Here is a 21,429-nt window from a genome sequence, read left to right as displayed (position 1 = left end):
CCATGGCTCACAAACCTAACCTAGAGAGACGCAGATGGACACACATCTGCAGCACCTCTTCCTTATGTGACTGTGAGTTGGTGGATGGAAGGGATGACATCTGATTAAATATTATATGAATTTACATAAAATAGCAGAAAGAAGGGAACAGTCACATAAGGAGTAATCTGTATTCTGAAAGCGACAAGTCAGAGTTCATCCTTACAACATACAGTGCAATGTAAACAGCACGCAGAAAAGAAGAAATCCTTTTTTTCCTCCTATCAGTTTATTTTTGGAGTGTAGGAGGAAAACGGGAGAACATATAAACTCCTTGCAGATGTTGTCCTTGACAGGATTCGAACTCAGGGCTCCAGCACTGCAAGGCTTCAGTGCTAGCCACTGAGCTACCATGCTGCCTTAGAAATCCTGCTTATGTATTTATTTCTCTCATACAAAGAGAAGAAGCAGCACAGAGGATATTATATAGAAGTAGAGACAAGTTTAGCTGTGAATCCAAAATTGTGTAGTGCAAGTACAATAATCACTAAAAGCTACAGTCACAGCCCATCACGCTCCATAGATTTCAACGGGCAGCATGGAACCTGATCTCTCAATGAGCTGAAAGTCTGCCTTAGCAATGAATTCAGAGTTAGTGAGAAGTTTAGAAAGCAAGGGCAAGAGGAAAGTCTGGAAAGAGGAAAAAAAAAAAAGTATGAAAAATGGTACACATGTGTATGTATATATATATATATATATATATATATATATATATATATATATATATATATATATATATATATATTTTCTCCTTCTCTTTGCTTGTTCTATAGATTTATGCAAAGTTTGTTGAAAGTACAGTGCCTATTTAAAGCAGCTTTGTCATCAGTTTTTACCCTGTTAAATAGTAAGTGGCACATTAAGTTCATTGGTATGTAGTTTTATAGTTTATAGTTTTCATTATTAAATATATTTTTTGTAAACAGCGGTAAAGAGATGCTTTAATGCTGTCTAAATGCAGTCAGAGAAAGTCTAAGTGTTGCTCCCCCCGCTACATAACACTCACTGACAGCAGTACTACTTGGCAAATTTAGCGTTGTCAATTACTCCTTGTGGGTGGGGAATCAGGAGTTACAGGTTTTATTCTGTAAGTTTCCAGATCTGGAAATCCTTCTGTAATATTTGGAATTATATAATTGTAGTAGCTGTTACCTGAGCATTGCTCCAAATCCCTTTTTCTTGGCTTTCTTCTCTTGCTCTTCACTTTCCTCTTTCTTTTTCTTATCTTTTACTTTTGACTTGCCCTTTTCCTTCTCTTTTTTCTTATCCTTCTTTTTCTTGTCTTTCTTAGCTTTGTCAGCGTCATCCAGCTCTTGATTTCCCAGTGGGACTGGTTCACTGTTTGGAGTTTCTCGATCAGAGTGGGAACTCACATCAGAAAGGCCATCTGCAGATAAAAGTAGAAAATCAATAAGGTGGAGCATGTTCAAGACTGTTCGATGAGATCACCAAGCATTTTAGTATGAAGTTCACAATGGGAGCAGTGCATGACTCTACAGCTGGTCAATGGACCAAAACACATGCTCTATGTCATGTATGTTGATAAACAGCCCTAATTAACTTGTACGTGATCTTATCACAAGAACGTTAAAAGCTACATCTTTCTCATATTCATGGATAAGAAGGATAATTCCACAAATGTGTCCAATACAATCAATATGACACAGAAAATGTAAATGAGTCCATCTGGTGTCCTTTCCGCATGTTACAGTATATTAAATATGAAATTTGAAACTAGAATTACGGTTGATATACTTACGTTCTATACATGTCTTCATGATTTACAAATGTCAAGTCAGGGCACATTTTTCCATAGAAAAGTGCTCTTACTATGGTGGATAAGGGTAAAGGGTTTACTGGACTTTCTGGGAACTGATGGTCTACGAATTGGAGAGGGGGTGGTAAGTTGAGCCCCACCAACATCTCAGCAACAGTAAAATTATGAAAAGCTCCATTAAAATTTCACTAAGGGTCCAGAAATTATTGAAAATGTAGCAGGCATCGGAACAAGGAAACTATAATATTGCGAAGTATTATCAAAGTGTATATATGTTATATTTATTTTTTATTTTTTTTTTTACATTTAGCTCTTAATATTTGATATATACTTATATTTTATATTATATTGTTTACCATATATATATATATATATATATATATATATATATATATATATATATATATATATATATATATATTCATTTATTTATTAGAGGTGGTTAACAAAAATCTAGAAATCATAACTGTGTAGAAGAGGTCCCAAATTTATTGGAAAAAGATATATGGGAAAGATATATTTGCGATGTTCTGGACAAATTGTGTTAGTGACTCCAACAACAATATTAACTAAATATTCCACTTTGCAAACTGCTAAAAATACTCATTTTTTACGAACTACTGTCTGGTGACATCTTACTACTGCAATATACTATTTATTATCATGATATGGGAAATGAAGAAAAAAAAAAAAAAGACAAAAAGTAAAAAAATAAATAAACAAACCAACAGCAGTACTCAGTCATATTTTACCTTCTTCACTGTCTGGACCATCATAAGATTTATCTATTGCAGCCCGAAAACTTTCATTACAGCCTCTGCCACGAACCATATGTGGTCTAGGTCTATAGAAGGGAAGCTCATTCTTCTTAACTTCTGCCACAGCAGTCTGCAAACTTTCCAGGGAACTTGACTTTTTGAGACCTAACCGCGGTCCAAGATCTTTTCCAGGAGAAACTACAAAATGAATATTGTATATTTGTTTTATGATACATTAAATATTTAAAATGAAAAAAATTATTTGGTTAAACCTCCCAATATTAAAATGATACAACATCTAAAAGAATATAAACCGGGCGACATAGGAATCTAATGACTGTTATTATACAACTTATGACTATTTAAGGCTGGGTTTACATCTGCGCTGGAGACACCATTGCAGAAACCGCCAACAATAAGCAGAGAGAAATGCCCCGCATGGAGGAATTACATCTTCGCTACTTTCAGTATGAAAAAGGTGGAACCCCATGATAGTCAATGTGGTTCATTGAAGTCCATGTGCAACTGCTGTTTCAGTGGTTCACTTTATTAATAAATAAATAAATAAATAAATAAATAAATAAAAAACATACAGTATTATAGTAATACCTGTATATAGAAAAGCTTTATCAGGATAATGTATATGCAGAAAGTTATTGAAACTGCTCTTCCTTTTCCTCTCTTGATACTAATATTACTATTAGAAGAGTTAATGCTAAAGAGCTCAATTTTTGTCTCATGTGACCAATCCGGATGATTCTGAGTGCGACTGGGAGAAGGTGCGGTGGTTAGATTAGGCAAAAATTGAGCTCTTTGGCATTAACTCAACTCGTGGTGTTTGGGGGGGGGGGGGGGAGAAATGCTGCCTATGATCCAAAGTACACTGTCCCCACTGTCAAGCATGGAGATGGAAACATTATGTTTTGGGCACAGGATTACTTCACTGCATCAATGAAAGAATGGATGGAGCCTTGTACTGTAAAATCCTGAGTGACTACATCCTTCCCTCCGCCAGGACATTAAAAACGGCTTGCGGGTCTTCCAGCAGGACAATGACCCAGAACATACAGCCAAGGCAACAAAGGAGTGGCTCAAAAGAAGCATATTAAGGTCATGGAGAGGCCTAACCAGTCTCCAGACCTTAATCCCATAGGAAACCTATGGAGGGAACTGAAGCTCCGAGTTGCCAAGCAACAGCCTCAAAATCTTAATGAATTAGAGATGATCTGCAAAGAGGAGGGGACCAAAATTCCTCCTGACATGGGCGCAAACCTCATCATCAACTACAAAACCGTCTGACTACTGTGTGCGCCAACAAGGGTTTTGCCACCAAGTCTTGTTTTCCAGAGGGATCAAATACTTATTTCTCCCTGCAAAATTAACCTACCCTTAAAATTATATACTGTTCATGTCTTTGTCAGTGGGAAAACTTACAAAATCAGTAAAGGATCAAATACTTATTTCCTTCACTGTAGGTATGATATGGACACATGATTTATCAGTGAGGGACAGTAAAATAGTATGTTCATTGGTGCACACGAAAAGAAATACAATGGAAAAAAAAAACAGCATGTATAGCAAAGCCAAGGTATTGGATTACTACAATTTCATCCAACCTAAGAGATTACATATACATATATACAAAATAAATAAATCAATATGAGCATTAGGTATCCTCATATCCGAAAATACCTGCATTATTAAAACATACAAATATTTATTCCATACAGCAAATGTTATAATGGGAAACAAATCTAAATGGCTGAATCACTACTGTTAGAACTGCCTAAATTTGCTATTTATGCATAGAAGTTAATGTTCCCCTGCATAAATAACTTCTTAATATTATGTATGCCAATGTATTACTTTTTGGCATTAATGCAAATTTCATACACCTCCTCGATTAAAAAAAAATACTACTCAAAAATGCTAATAGCAGTATTTTTATGTTGCCAGGGAAAAAATGTAGAGTGATGTCTGATTTTCTATACAGTTTGTTGTTTTAAAAAAACAAACAAAAAATTACAAATGTTCTAAGTATACACAACACTGGCATTATCTGTGCCCATCTCTGCCAGAATACATGGAGCCACAGGCAAGTGACCGTCAAAGGGTGAAAGTACGTAGAAACAAGTAGGGCTGGTACATGACAAGTTTACCAGGGACAACTGATCCTTTAGTTATCATAGCAACTAAATTTTGCCCTGCCCTGGCTTCAAGGGGACATTCACATTTTGGCAAAGTCTTCAAGACTAGCGAAATGTTTATAAATAAGCAGAAATAAATAATATGGTGTAATGTCCATAGGTAAAGAGTCTCTGAGGCAGAAAATAAATAATAAATCTGGGAAGCAATAAAGGAGGTAAGAGGGGGGGGAGTGAGGGATAGGGGAGAAACAGTAACGCTCTGGCGCAGCAGAACCAATGTACGAAAACAGATCAATAACTCAGAACAATCCGTAAAAGAGGAAACTGTTGAATAGAACAAGGGACATAGACGACAAACAAAACAAACAGGTTGACATCAGACAGGGGAACGCAGCTTTTTTTGTTGCAGATTTTGCTGCGTTTTTTTGAGCCAAAGCCAGGAGTGGATTGAGCAGAAGGGAGAAAGTATAGCAAGTATAAAGAGCCTGGCCATAGACATAAGCAGACTCTCTAGCAATCCTGATTTTCATTGGTCTGTCAAATCAGATCACAAATAGGGCAATTTATCAACAGGCAGCATGTTTGTGTGGAAATGGCTCTGCAGCGTTCACACATCAGGTATGTCACTTGTATTTCTTTTCTTAAATGTAATGACGGACTAATAACATGTTGAAGCAAATTCTGGCTGTGCTGCAATGGATACAATGGAACAGTAAGGCAGAATTCATGAAGTATTCTAAAAGACTTGTATTTATCCACTGACTGCAGGATTTAGGCTGGTCTTACACGGCTGTAATGGAAGTCCGCAAATGGTCCGCAATTGAAAACCCTCAATTGCGGACCATTTGCGTACACATTATATTCAATGCGGCTTCTTACACCACCAGATATTTTATCCGTGGTGTGCCGAGCCACGACCGAGGTCCGCAATTTATAGAGCATGTCCGTATTGGCCGTGAATTAATGGGAGGGTGCGGCAGTTCACGGGCGTCTGCGGAGTCTTTGTTGCTGATCAGCAACTTGCGGACCGTAAAATCATTACGGCCGTGTAAGACCAGCCTTATCATTAGAATTAGTGGACACTGGAGCACTGTCAGGGGTGTATGTAGAAAAGATTAAACTTGAACCCCATTGTGGATAAGGCATAGGCAGTGTAAGCAAAAGTAAAATATTAATATAACATGGCTGCCAAGATGTGCAACGAGAGAGCCAGGTAGGATACCACTGGTTCAGAGCTTAGAGGGGTCATGCCACAGAAAATCCTCTATGAATACAGTGGTCTTTCCCCCAATGCATATTCAGCCGGACTGTAGCCAAGCTAAATGTAGACAGCGTTTTCATTCATTTCAGAAGGAGCACCAGAGACAGCTGAAGTAAAGCACTAGGCTATCTCCGGCACTCCCACTGAAGTGAATGAGAGCGCTGTCCACCATCAGTCATGTCTACATTCACAGCTTGGCTGCAGTAGTGGCGTACTCCCTGTAAGAAAAAAAAATGGAGAGGGAACACAACCTACCACTACAATTCATATATGGTTGCTTTCTATACTTTAATCCACCAAAGGTAAGTTCATGCAGTGTCTTTACTAACTTATTCTGGAGTAAAAACACACAAAGTTGGAGCAATTGAGTTTATTGTTCCGGCAGGGAAAGTGACTTTTTGTTAGCTGAAGTCTAAAATTATACCAATGTCTAACTTTGAGTAGTTGATTATTTATTTGATAGCGAAAGCAATAAATAGGCCCTAAAATGAGTCAGTAAAAAAAAAAAAAAAAAAAAAAAAGAAAGGAAAAAAAAACAATTTAGCAACATTTTCCCCAAATGCATTCAAAGCTCATCAAAGAGCGCAGAAGAGAGATGTGGTTGCTAGGTCACACTTTGCTCCTTTGTTCACTAATTACTATTCCAAGACCTACTATTATTCTGAAATTAGCAAGTGCAGGAATGGATTTGGAAACTTGATTTGCACAGGACAGGAAGGTTTTACTAAATGAGACAGTTCCTAAAGCATAACCTGTATTCATACCTGAATACATTGAAAAGTCAGTAACTCAGCGTGAGGCATAAAGGCCAAATCTCTGTAAAGTTTTGCGTTTCTAAAGAACATAAATGCCTTGTATGGAGACAGTCAAATAACATAAATATGCATATACCTACCAAGGATGATGTCACATGCCTGGCTACAGCGGCCACGTGTTGTCCATGTGTCATCACCATTGATGACAAGTACTAAGGAATATAGGGGGATTTAACAGGTAAGGAATACTTTTTCTATTATTTTATACCATTGCCAGTATAGTCTATGGGGTCCTTGTGGTTTCTCTGCTAACCGCTCTTTAATATGTTTGGTATTCCACAAGCAGACTCCCCAAATGGAATACAGAACACAGGTGTGAGCAAAGCCCATCAATGCTTTGTTCTGTTGCAGTACATTCAAACACAACCAAACTGAGATCATGATACATAAAGTATGCACATGATAATCTGTTGAGCTCACCAATATCGATTACCAACTAAAGATTGTTTATTGTAGGCGCACTGAGAACCATGGACTCCAGAACAATGGAATGGATTCTAACCTGCATCCCAATACAAATTCTCATCACCTGCTGTAAGTTCTCTCTAATCTAATATAAAGAAAAATCAAAGGCTGTCAACATTAATAACAAAATAACTTGGACACTTGCACTCTAATATATTGAATTTTACATAAGAGTCCTTGTATAATACAGAGAAATTACCATCTCTCGGCGATATGACTGTACATGTCAGAGGGGAATTACCATATCTTGTGCTTCAAATAATAAGGAAAAAGCACAAAACAGAGAGAACACAATGTGGATTTCAGTTTATCCTTTTAATTAAATAAATGGCTGTAAGTCACTGTAGCTAAGCCACCTAGAAGGCAGTGAGGGTTAAATGTTCACATTATAACCACCAAATATGAAGCCATAGCTAGTGACCTGAATGCAGATGTAGATTGTTCTTAATCATACATCTATTCTACTACATAAAATGCCTGATTATTGCTACAAGAATACTACAGAACCTGAGCTATTCTTATCCATTATATATAATCAAATGCATTATTAATACATAGAATTAAGGTGTATTATACAGGCTAAAAATGTCAACTTCAACTTTGTTTTCATCTTAGAATTTAGGTACTTATACATCAAATGCACATCCAAGGTTACAAGTGTTAATAAGAATTGTTAACATAGACATAGGATGACATTAACATGTTCTTCTGGTTACATTTTAAGTGCACAGTATTTAACCAGAACTCGGGAATAGGTGGCTGTCAGACACCGATGGTGCGGCTTATCTCCAAACAATAAAAATCCAACTTGCAGACTTTTTGTTCGCCACAATGGGAGTCCTAGATAAAAGGTTTGTCTGATCCCTTAAACCAAACCAGACAGGAACAAGAACAATCAATAATCTAATGTGTATAGGAATGCCTCAACCAGGTGACAGATATTGGGGGAAAGAAAGATTTTGCATTTGGATTTCCACATGTCCAATCCTTTTGTTCTCAGGTAAGATAAACTACATAGCAGCAGTGCCTTTGTCCCTTCTCCACATTTAGAAGGCAGACATGCTAAGCTGAGAAAGCACGTTGTTATCAAAAATGTACGGTCATCTTAAGACATTACACACGAAAAACTATAGCCAAGTCTAGTCTACTTTATGAACACAGGGTTTATAAAGATTCTTTAGTATCCTTGATTTTATCTGAAATGGACGTATACCTGTATATAAAACTAGACCAGACAGTAAGCGCACTGAATACAATAAATTGGTGAATATGGGTAAATATGTTACATACTTTAGCCTTTCCTGTGGCACCTCTCGGCTAGATTTACGGTAGTATTTTGCACCAAAAAACTTGTGTAAGTCAAAAACACATCTGCTGAATTACTACTACCCTCTTTTCTAGAAAGTTTCTAAAACTGTAAATAAATCTGGCGCATGTCCTGAACTACAATTTTTAGGTTCAATGTTCAATGTCTGCAAAAAAGTTGCCATATTTTTTCAGATTCAATGAAATGTCCGTCTATTACAAGTCCAAGAACCACTACGAATAGATATGAGCGAACACTATTTGGAACAGCCATTTTGAATAGCACGCTCCCATAGAAATGAATGGAAGCGGCCGGCACGCAGACTTTGCCGGCGGCCGCTCGCTTAACCCCCGCATGCCAGCTACGTCCAGTCATTTCTATGGGAGCGTGCTATTTGAAACGGCTGTTCCGAATAGTGTTCACTCATCTCTAACTACGAACTGTTTGCTTGGCTTGAAGAAAAAAGAAAAAAAAAAAAAAATCGTCCGTCCCCCGTGGCCAAGTTGACAAACTGTTGACTATCTCTTTAACTTTACGAATTAAGTTTAAACATTTTGCTAATATGTGACAAAAAGTTGTCAATCAATCGGCAAGTCCCACAAAGCACTTCCATTAATATTTTGCACAATGTCCATAAAACAATAACACTCCTGGTGGAGTGAACATACGAGAGAAGTGAGGGTGATCCCTCTTGTTACCTCCTCGCAGTCGGTGACTGCTGCCCCACTTAATTGTTTCTTTATGCTGTGTGTTAAACACAATGTAGATTGCTTTGCTCTACTGCTCATTCATACAGAAGTAGTGGAGAAGAACAGATTGGAAAAACTGCAGATTACAAAACATGTCTCCCGAGAGGGCTCTGCCAGTTTTCTAATTGATCGGTCTCAAACGAATGAGCAGTAAACATTCCACTAACGGGTGATTACTTTTGTCTGAAATTTGTCTCTTTCTGCTAAGATCCTATATAGATTTGGTTTGCTTAATTAGATATGGAAATAGGATACTGGGAAACATAAGAGATATAAATTGCTCTCTTGTTTCCACTGCAATGCGAAGGATCCCCTTGCTCATAATAACAGATATCTTGCATACTCAAGAGGTGACATGCCAAAGGGCAAAACATGGCATTCAATGTAATTATTATAAATGGAAACTCATCTCTCATTATGCCTTGGAGGAGGAGCGCTCCTCACCATCTCCACAACAATGGCGCTGACCTCCAGCCAGTCCCTTTATCTCCACGTTCCCCACATCGAGTAATCGGCGCAAATACAATTAATTACATTGCATCCAAATACATTCTGTGGCCCATTATATTTAATCTCTTCATTAGTGAGAAAAAAAACATGTGGAAGGGAAGCGGTGGACTTTTGCCTTTGACCCCAGTAACTGATGACTTTTGCGCGTAAACAAAATTAACTTAACATATAAAGTATTGGAACTTCCAAACAAGACAACAATGGCTTCATGTTAGCCAGATGAAGTAAAAATTCTCAATATAAAGGAGGAAAATTGACAACTAAAATTTAAATAACCATAAAATATCAGCATGAAGGAATAACAGCACTGTACAGACTTAATTATATGCTATGTATTAGCATCATTTAATTACTTAAACTAAATTAAGTACATGATATATTCCCTTTAAGCATGCAAAAATGTAGAGTAATGGATTAATGTATACACCCCTCTTAGGTCATATGTCAGCTTTTACCAGCTGTATATGGTCAATTATATTGTAGGTGGGAGGTGGGATCTGATCAAATAATGTGTCCTCTCAAAAGCAAAAAAAAAAGTCAGTATGTAGTTTATTCACTATGTCAGGATGTATATACAAGTCCCATTAGATTCTCAACGCCTACACAATTACTTTGGTTAAAAAATTAAAAGTGTCCATTATTGAATTTGTAGAAACAGAGAGAAATAGAACAGCGTATTTTTCAAGTCTTTATATTGAAGCAATACATATTTATATTCACTTTTTGTCACTTATGTGTTTTTGAATAATTAAAAATGAAAAACAAGCATGTAACCATGTGGTAGGGTCTGTCTAAGACTGACAACTATTAACCTATTCTTAGAATATGTTGTTACTTAGAGAACAGGATGGGTCCAACAAGCTGTCCTCAGCACAGTGTACAGAGCCAAAAGCAGACTGCTCTGTATAATGTGCAGTGACAGAATATCGCTGCTACAGCTCAGCCCAATGTATTTGAATGAGAGTTGACTTGTAACATCGCAGCTTGGATCCTACACAGTGTACAGGACCCTCTGCTTCTGGCTCCATACGCTGCTACAAACAGCTGATCAGGGCAGGTGTCAGGCCCCTGTGATGTGAAATACATTGCTAATAGACTTTCTAAAAAAAAAAAAAAAAAAAAAAAAAAAAAAAAAAGGCATATACTGCAAGTTATCCTGTTTTTATTGTACATCTTGCCATGAAATAGCATAATCTACTACCCCATTCCATACAACAATGAAGGCCACAAGGACACTTATGTCATTTGTTGAGTCAAGAGAGTACTTATGGATATATTCAGTATGTAAGCCAAGAGGGGCTAATATACAGTAGACTCAAAGTTCTGAGGATCTGTTCCCATGATGTTAAGAATTATCCCACTGCTTAAGAGACAGATATATGACAATACACAGAGGTATAGAAAATTATTATGTGCCAACTATTATACAAATGGAACAAATGGATAAAAAACATATATAAAGATACAATAATCTTATATTATAAACATAACCCTATAGCTACATGTAAAAAAGAGAAAGAAACACAGTCTTACAGGAAAAGGAAAAGATCATAATTCAAAAAGAAATATGAGGCTTCATGAAATGCTAATATAGCTTCAGAACGAAGTGGGTACATGAAATAAGCTTCCAACAAAAGTGTCAGAGGTTAATACAGTGGGGAATTATAATATACTTAGGATACTGCTATGCTGAACATAAAATAATGCTGAAGATCAAAGACTGTCTTGAGTCTTCAAGCAAATAACAAAAATGAGTAGAAATAAATGGCGTATATTTACATCTGATGAATTGTAGAGTCACAATAAAGAAAACTGAAGTCTCACAGTAAAAAGGTGTGTGTGTCTATCTATCTATCTATCTATCTATCTATCTATCTATCTATCTATCTATACACACACACACACATATATACATATATATATATATATATATATATATATATATATATATATATCCTATTAATATTATCAAGGTGAAAGTTTGTGAGTTTGGATGTTTGTGTGTTTGGATGTTCGTGGGTTTGTGTGTTTGGATGTTTGTTCCTCAATCACAATCAAACGGCTGAATGGATTTTGGGGAAATTTCACACACACACACATATTGCCCAGGAAAAGGTAATAGGCTACTTTAAATGTGGGTCACCCCAAATCGCCGTCACCCTCCAAAGAACCCTCTGGCATGGCTGTATCAGCTGGCATTCCGCCAGCGCTGGTCTGTGCACGCACCTCCTATTGGTGCATGACAGGCTGTGGGCGGGCTCTGGAGCCAGGGCTGCGGCACCATAGGTTGGGGGCTGAGGGTGGGCGTGCCGATTCAGCAGGGACACAGTGAGCAAGATGGCGGCAGCCCACATGGTCCCGGCAACGCAGCTATCCCAGGCCACCTACGCACTTCGCGGACGGCTAAGGAGGAGGCTGCTGCACCCAACACACCACATAACAGGTCAGTGCAGCAGGTACAGGGGGTTGGGGAGGGGGTGTCCCTAGGTCGGTGTCCCCAGGGATCAACCACAATCCCCAGCTTCATGTCCCCCCCCCCCCCAACACATCGGCCCCAGTGTAGTTGGACTCACCTTGCCACGCTCCCCCACCGCTCTCTGCACATAGGTGTCGGGCGGCTGGCTGCCAATCTTGGTACTTTTAAACAATTAATGTTCACTATTATATCACACAGGATCTGTTTTATAGTGATCTTGCAAAGTTATTACAGCCTGTACTAATATCACGTCTGCTATAAAATAGATATATGTGATATAAATAGTGAAGGGACCCCACACAGCACAATCTGCCCCACAGTGCTGTATAATGTGCTCCTCTGTGGCACACACTCAGTATTATATGCTCCAAAGTGGCCCACATATAGTATTATAGTCTCCACAATGGCCTCCAGACAGTATTATATGCTCCACAGTGGCCCCCAGACAGTATTATATGCTCCACAGTGGGCCCCCACATGGTATTATACGCTCCACAGTGGCCCGGACAATATTATACACTCCTCAGTGCCCACCCCAATATTATATGCTCCCCAGTGCCCCCCCCCCCAAGTATTATATGCTCCACAGTGGCCCCCAGACAATATTATACACTCCTCAGTGCCCCTCCCCCCACAGTATTATATGCTCCTCAGTTGTCCCCCCACAGTATTGTATGCTGGACGCCTCTGGAAACAGAGTGGCTAGGCTCACCCTCGGCTACAGATTAAGAAACCTGCTGCTCTAATGCATACAATCACCAAAACAACCTTTAGGAGATGTTATTTTGGTGACTATATATGTTAAAGCAGCAGGATTATTCATCAATAAAGAAACTGATATGTGCTCAAATCCCTAAAATAGAAGTGTCATAACTCATTAATTTAAAGCCTGTTCATTGAATGCTGAAGGTGTTCTCTAGCAGATATCATTTATCAGCTATGCCCACTGCTCCTACTCAGTGGTTGTATGGAATTGCAGGGTGATTGGATAGGGATAGTGGATAAATGGTATCTGGAATACCCCTTTAAACTTGTGCACGTAGAAGTAGGATTATTTTACGCTTCTCAAATACATCACTAAATTGATATGTTTTTCAATCACTAAGCTTTACACGCCGTCTCAAGCTATTAACTATATTTCCTGAGCCTGGATCTAAAATATCTCACATAAAAATTGACTTACTATATAGAAGTAGCAAAATATTAAGATGTCTTGATAAATAACTAAAATATTTCTGCAGAGGGAACAATAGGAACTAAAAGGGAAGAAAAAAACAAATTTCCTAAAGTACCTAATTCTATCCTACACATTGCTGTATATCTTCAGACCTTAGACTTGGTCAGCCACTTTACCGAAGAACTTGAGCGTGAAATGAAAATCTCAAAGACAGGGTCACGAAAGTGGAAATCTATATCTCACTTCCAGAGATTTAACCTCCAGCTGCTTATAAAAAAAATGAAAAGAAACAGGGCCGACTGCAACAATGAGAACGCTTCTTTCTTTTTCTTCTCCATAAATTAAAACACAATCAGAGAAGTCAATCTCCGAAACTAACAAGACAGAAAAGGAAGAAATCCTTTTTCTTCTGCTTAGTGCATTTCCTATATTCCCCGCTCAGGTCCTTCACACGTTTTATCATCCATCACCACTGCCACTGACTTCTCCCTTCTCTACCATCCAACAGTCATTCCAAATTAGAGTCGAAACATTGTTGCTATTGGTAACACAAGAATGTTCAGGAACAGTGAATAACTCTTAATGAAAAGCTTTCACAGAATTCCCAGCTTTCCTTACTGGTAAGGTTCCAATTTATAGGCTTTAAAATACTGTGTCTGGAGGAGGTCAGGTTAAGCGGTTCCTAGTAATAAAAGAAATCAATAAGGAACAGCAATCCTTGGCGGCCAGAAAACTGAATAAACACTTCATCTAAATCCACTTGTCCCTGAATTAAGCGAGCATAAAATTCTGTGTTTACTTTCTTTGCCCCAGCTTAGTCAATAACTCACAAAGCCTGAACCCAAGAACTCCAGGAAGGAAGCATTGCAGCTTACATTTGTTGACCAAGAGGCAATTAAAAGGGATTTGAAGTGTCTGAGTAATTATGTAAGCTTTAACCTTATCAGTACAACTACTTGTAGATCTGGAGACTGGTCCAAACATTGTAAACACTCCAAGAGAACACAATGCTAAGAGACTCTCTAAATGCAATCTAATGTTCTGCCGCCCATAAATAAAGAAATTAACTGATCGTTAAATGAGAACAATTGTTATTTCCATTATCCTCCTGTTTAAGACCTTACAACAGGATTCGTAAACTCTCTAATGAGTGGTTTCTAATTCTGCTGGATAAAGCTTGGATTTGGCCTCGCTAGGCTTTACAGGCAGGTGCTTTCATAATGGATGATTTGCCAATAACAGCATGCTCAGAAATCCAAGATATCAGCAAGAAGCTTTCAAAGCCAAAAAACAGCCAATAGAAAATTAAAAAAAAAAATGTATTCAAAGTAAATTGACCTTTCTGCAAAGAAAGAAAAATGAAAAACACTGGAAAGCACACATTAGATGCTGCCCCTACGTGATCATTCACTGCATAACACTAACCGGAATTTGTCGTGACATGTAACGTACATCAATATCAGGAAGACATATCAGAATCATCTGTGCTCAGTCATTCTAAGATACAGTACAGAGGGCCCCTTACAATCCAATGACTCATTGTGCACTCCCATAAGTTTTTCTTTTCTTATTTATTTAACATTTCACCAGTAAATGTCTAATAGACAGGTGGATGCAGCTTCTGAAGAGGACTATAAGCCCCTTTGCATACTGGGGACTTATATTGTTTTATTCTTGTTGCCCATCAACATGCCCAGTAGTAGATCTTTACCTAAGTGGGCGAGCATGTACATATTGCCGCCAATCACAACAATCTTGCTGTTTCAACTGCATAGGACACACATGCACTGCTCAGACACGCTGGTCTTATATGAAAAGATTGTCTCCTCATTAATGCTAGCACCCCTGTAATGTTCATGGAAAATGTGGTTTAACTACAAAATGAGGGATCATGTGTTCCTTATTGCAGGAAGGCCCAATCAAGCTTTGTAAATGGCCAATATTACCATAGCCATGGAAGTGCTGAACTGGAAAAGGGAAGAGGGGAGTGCACACAGTGCGAATTATACTATTTCATTGATATATGGAGTTGACAGTAAAATGGAAATGTGGGACAACCCCTTTAAATATATGTTAACGGTGTGTTAACCACAACTATGTCAGACTGATCAGATTGGAAAATCTAATAAAAGGCCAATTTACTGTAAAAAAAAAAAACTTACCGGGTGGATCTACATTTCTAGAGCACTTGCTTAACACCTTAAAATATCATGTACTGACTCATAAAAATTCAGAGGGGGGATTTATTAAGACGGGAGTGCCCTATGCCTTCTGTGTGCTGGAGCGAAATGTGCCCAATTTGTTAAGAAGCCCTTCTAATTGTTGGAAAATGTAGAGGGTGGCCTATGAACTTGCAATCTTGTTATGTGGGGTCCTTTATTTATTTGCTCTAGAGTGTTTACAGACTTAAACCTGTATGCCCATAAGTACATCAGTTTTATTCAATAAATCTTTATTGATGAGGTAACAAGAGAACACAGCTCTTGACAATGAAGGTCAGTTAAAAAGTATGGTATCTATAGGAACAGAACATATAGGAGAAACCTGTATAATACCAAGAAACAACAGACAGATCTTTATATAAGGGCAATTTGTAATCAATGCATTACAAAAATAGCATTAAGGCTGTGTTCAAATGGAGTAACGCTCCGCTCATTCTGACATGTAAACACGTATCAGAGTGAGCACAGTAAAACAGAATCCCATTCACTTCAATGGGTTCAGCCTTACGCTCTCTACCTGAACTCTATGGGAGGCTTTTTTACCTATCGTTTTCAATGTTATATGCAAGTAAGTCCGAACCCATTGAAGTCAATGGGATTCTGTTTTCTGTGCTCACTCTGATACATGTTTATGTGTCAGAATGAGCGGTGCGTTAACTCTGTGTGAACGTAGGCTAAAGGTTTGGAGCTCGTGCAAAAGGCATTGAAAAAAAAAAAAAAAATCCCCAGTCCATTCCCCTGGTTATCTAATAGTTACTCTTCCTTGATCCTTTGCTGTTTGCATCCAGTCAGTAGCCTCAATGGTCATGCGTCCTATGTTGGGAATTATGGCTTAGTGAAGAGGGTCATTATACTAGACTGGTGTTGCGACTGATTCTATTTTTTTTTTTTTTTTGTGGGGATAAAATAAACCTCTCTCAGACAATCTGTTTAATCTGCTTAGACTGTTCTCCTTAATCATCAGCACACCATGGTATACTTTATTAAAGAGGTATAAACCATATTTTAAAGCTATTGGGTATATATATATATATATATATATATATATATATATATATATATATATATATATATATGTTTTTTAAGATAGGCAAGTATAATGTTACTATTCAATCACAGAATCACAGAGAGGCCGGTAACATGAACATAGGATGCATTTAGAGGTGTATGGCTTCTTTCAAATCAGCGGCACTGTATTTATATCTCATCAGGCACAAAAACATCATCCCTCATGTTACATAATGGAGCCTATTTCAGCTTTAAATGTCCTTGGTTCAATCTCCAGCTGCAATAAACAGTCGGAGAGTCTTACAGGCTCTACTGCTCTCCAGCCTCTATCCCATTTCTCGGTGATGTGCATCTCTCAACAGTCTCTAAATGTGTCCACTCATTTCAACACATCAACTTTCAGCTGTTATGCTCGGGTGTCTCCTGGTGTTTGACCTCGAACCTTTTCTCAAAGCTATAACATTTCATCTGAAAATCACGATTTCCTTTTGCTGGTGATTTGTAATCATCACACCACCAGCAAATGTCTCTTATCAACAGGCGTTTGGCTTTCTGTTGTTCGGCATCAAAACATTCCCTTCCTTTTGATGTTTTCACAACATGTGGGCAATTGGGATAATTATTCCTGTTATGATTAGGCATTTTACTTTTTGAGCCTAATGGCTAGTAACGTGAGCCAATGTCACATACCTGTTACAGCAGGAAAAGCCCCTTTAACGTTACTGTTAGAAAAGATAATACAAGTAATATGGCATCCCACTATGCCATCACAATAAAGGTGTTAAATCTGACATACCAACAAAGGGCAAAGTTAAATTACCAAAAATGGTTACCTCCGAGTGGATCATACTTGGATAAACCTTCAACTAATGTTATATCAAAGCTAGCACAAGTGAAATCTCAGACTTTTCAGGTATATCGTCAGTCTTGATTTTTTTTTTTCCCCACTTCTAAATAAAACACGACATACAATACAAGGAAAACCTAAGTCTCACCAAGGTGATATAGTAACGGCTTGCTATAGCTAGGGTCATATGGGACATAATAACTGGAGAATTTCCCAAGTTAAGTATTAGAAAAAGCGACTGAATGAATAACCCCTTAAGTAAATGACATCTAAGAGGCATCACTAGCTGTGCACCTCATTTATGGACTTATCTGCCAACCAATCACCTACGTCAAACAATTGACACTTGGCCGCTCCATGTGAGGTGAATTCCAACACAAACCCTTCCCCTGTTTGCTCAGCTTGTGAGCTCAACTTCTTTACCAAGCACAGGAGATAACATATCTCTGAAGGAAGATTAGCACTTTGGAATTTGTCATTATAGATTCTGGTTACACATAAACTATCCTCTTTTCACTCCAGAAAATCAGATAGCAGCATATTAGGATAATGAACAGCAAGTAAATGAACACTAAGCTGAGACTTGAGCCTAACTTATTCCCCATTGTAGACCCATTAATATTCTGGTCAACGGAGAACAAGCTTCTGTGCTGATATTCTTAGGCAGCTAAGGAAAGGTTTCCAAGAAATTCTTCCATCAGTTTGGTTAAAATAAAAATAAAAAATAATGATTTGCAAATTTTTGGTTTCACAATTTTACAAAGAAAACCTGATATAGACATAATATTTAGTTTTATGAATGTGTCGTACCTATACCTAAAGAGATGATTACTACAGATCGACTCAACGTTCTACAGTAGGGTTAGTGTTTGAGACGCCTATTTCTATATATAAGACGATTTCCTGGGATCTGAGTAATAGAAGTGATATATGATCAAGAAACCTAATTTATTTTTCTATCTGTATACATGTGAAATAGTCATTTGACCTTTTCAGTCGGATCATGTAATACCTAAAAGCAGTTTCTCATACGTAAGCTATACATGTACTTAGTGTATTATAGATACCAATAATACTGTCTGAAGCTGCTCATAGACGTAGGGTGGTTGCTGGCTGACATCTATCATCCCTGAGCCCCCACAAAGAAAATGGCAACATAGCTTAGCACAAGGAACCAAATAAGTAATAAGTTGGGGTCAAATCAAATCTTTACGGGCAGTACCGTTATAACTAACGGCATGCAATTGTTCACAGATCCTGTTCAAATCGTCTTTATCATGTCTACAGTCAGTTTTAGTGAGAGGTTACCGAATGTTTTAAGAGAACTCATACTGTAAATGCTCACATATCACCTAAACAATGAGGATGATGATAATGATGATAATGATGATGATGATGATGATGATGATGATGAACAACTCAAATGTTTGCCCACCAAGCCTTACTTTAGTTAAAGGCCAAATGCTTGTTCATTGTCGTTCACTGGGAATGACCATTGTACACAGTGGATGTGCTGCCAACACTAATGTAACTGTATGGGATGAGAGGGAAGGATCAATCATAAAATCATTTATTCAAACCTCTGCAGAATGAAAATTTACGTAAAAGTGTCCCAGGAATTTTGTTATATTGCTGAACAGTATTCATTGAAACCTGTGTAAAACGTGTTCCATATAGGATTATGAATTTGCTTAAAAGGAGTTGTTGAACATAAACTAAGAATTAAACCCTAAACTAAACCCCCTCCCCCCGCCTAACTTCTAATGAAAAAAAATAATAATCATGTGACCGCCCCAGGGACACTTTCTGATACTCCGGTGACGTTCCATTTCACCGCTTCTAAAACACAACGTCACCATTACTCCCCCCTTCTGATACCCATCAATTCTTACCAGTCTGCCTGTGTCCAGGAACGGCTCCTCTCCCTCTTCCTTTCTGTTAGTAGTGGGCGGGATAACTTAGCTAGTGAGACGGGGGAGGGGCTAGCAGTGGATGGGATACCTTAACTAGGGAGACAGGGAGAGGGGTGTAATGGAGCCAACTCCATTACACCCCTCTCCCTGTCTCCCTAGTTAAGGTATCCCATCCATTACTAGCCCCTCCCCCCGTCTCACTAGCTAAGTTATCCCGCCCACTACTAGCAGAGAGGAAGAGGGAGGAAGGGGCTGAGTGAGAGGGAGGTAGTGTTGAAGGAAGTTGCACAGCAGGAAGTTACACCAAGTAAACAAATTCAGAGGATGTCCCAAAGGCACCCAGAAATCTCTCCAAACACTGCTAAATGTATATGGGTGTACTTATTAATAGAGATGAGCGAGTAATATTCAATCGAATACCTTGGCGCCATAGGTATGCGTGTAAGCGGCCAAACACCAAGGGGTTAAATGCATCGAATATTCAATGTGCTTAACGTGTTGGTGTTCGGCCGCTTACACGCATACCTATTGTGGTGATGTATTTGATCGAATACTACTCGCTCATCTCTACTCATTAACCTATTACTAGCACTAATATACTTTTAAAAAAAACAAAAACTTGGAAAACCCCTTTGAGAATAATATATAGCATAACTAAAATTATATCAATATCAATGCTATATATAATTAATAATAACTGGTCTCACCATAGAACATGGGTCTCAAGCATCCAAGTACAAAGCAGAAAATTATTACAGGTAAAATGAGGTCAGGAATCAGATAGTGACAGATATGCTATAAGGGATTTTTTTTTTGCTTTCCATTATCACATTACTCTTTCTAGGGACAGCATGCAGTTTACCACATCAGTGTACATCGGTATATCTCTGTCACTCCTTCCACACTTTTAGGCATGATTACATTTTAACAACAAACTGACACTAAAACCGATGACATCCTCTGGTACAGATATAAGCTCGATTCGTCTAGTCTTTCTGTGAAACCAGGGCATTCATTATTTCATCAATTCTTTCACTTGGAAAGGTGGTAGAAATATATCAAACAGGCCTGGGTGATCGTTATTACAGGCTGGATTCTGGTAATTGGAAAGACAGCATTTAAGATTTGATGGAGTGAAGAAAAATTTCAAGCACTTAAAACTGGAAGTGATTACACCTAATGGCTGATTTTTTCCCTTTTTTTGGTCCAGGTGAATCAATAATTGACTGTAAAAAAAAGGGGGCTTTTTATAAGAAAAAATGAGCGTTTAGTTATAGACTTTGAAATGTAGGGACCTTTGTTTCATGACAATGTAAAAAAACAACAAAAACAGAAATAATTGCTGGAGATATAATTTAGTGAGACTCGTACTTTACACCCGATTGTCCAGCTATTTGTTAAGAATCTCTTTTTCTCTTTTGAAATGATGAATGACATGACACAACTGTTAAAATACAATGTCAGGGCTGGTCTGCCACATAACCCAGACTGCATAATGTCACTCTCCAAAGGATAGGTAATAACTTGCTAACTGCTGAGGTTCTGATCATAAGAACCCCCACTGATTTCCCCCTGGTTGGAGCCAGAGGCATAACTAGGAATGGCAGGGCCCTGTAGCGAACTTTAGACATGCCACCCACCGACCCTCCCCCCTTGCACACAGTATTATGCTCCATAGTGGCCCCTGGACACAGTATTATTCTCCATAGTCACTATGGTGAATAATACTGTGTGCAGGGACTGCATCAATCTGGGTGTTGCTCACCTACAAGTTTCTTTGTAGGCAATAAATGATATGGTGTAAGTTAAAAACCTAAAATCTCCACTATTTTGCAGTTACTATAGATTGCTATGAGTTAGCTGCCGGTGAGTTCTTAGTGGTTAATGCACTGTATTACTACTAAGTGGCCTGGCCGAAGAGGGTTTTTCCATCACAAAAAGGATGACACATGCCATGAA

General features: G+C 38.2%; 1 protein-coding gene across 1 annotated transcript in view; it reads right to left on the bottom strand.

Annotated features, from left to right (window-relative positions):
• The window catches only part of PARD3B (par-3 family cell polarity regulator beta), a 799,946-nt gene that overhangs the window by 414,398 nt on the left and 364,119 nt on the right, over nucleotides 1-21,429 (bottom strand). Inside the window, exons 17-18 of the mRNA XM_075284374.1 lie at nucleotides 2,569-2,772; nucleotides 1,192-1,426 (exon numbers count right to left, since the gene is read on the bottom strand). Of these exons, the coding sequence (XP_075140475.1) occupies nucleotides 1,192-1,426; nucleotides 2,569-2,772 (439 nt within the window). The remainder of the gene's footprint in view (nucleotides 1-1,191; nucleotides 1,427-2,568; nucleotides 2,773-21,429) is intronic.

This window comes from Leptodactylus fuscus, chromosome 8 (assembly GCF_031893055.1).
Source record: "Leptodactylus fuscus isolate aLepFus1 chromosome 8, aLepFus1.hap2, whole genome shotgun sequence".
Lineage (NCBI taxonomy): Eukaryota > Metazoa > Chordata > Amphibia > Anura > Leptodactylidae > Leptodactylus > Leptodactylus fuscus.
This window is presented reverse-complemented; position numbering and strand designations above follow the sequence as displayed.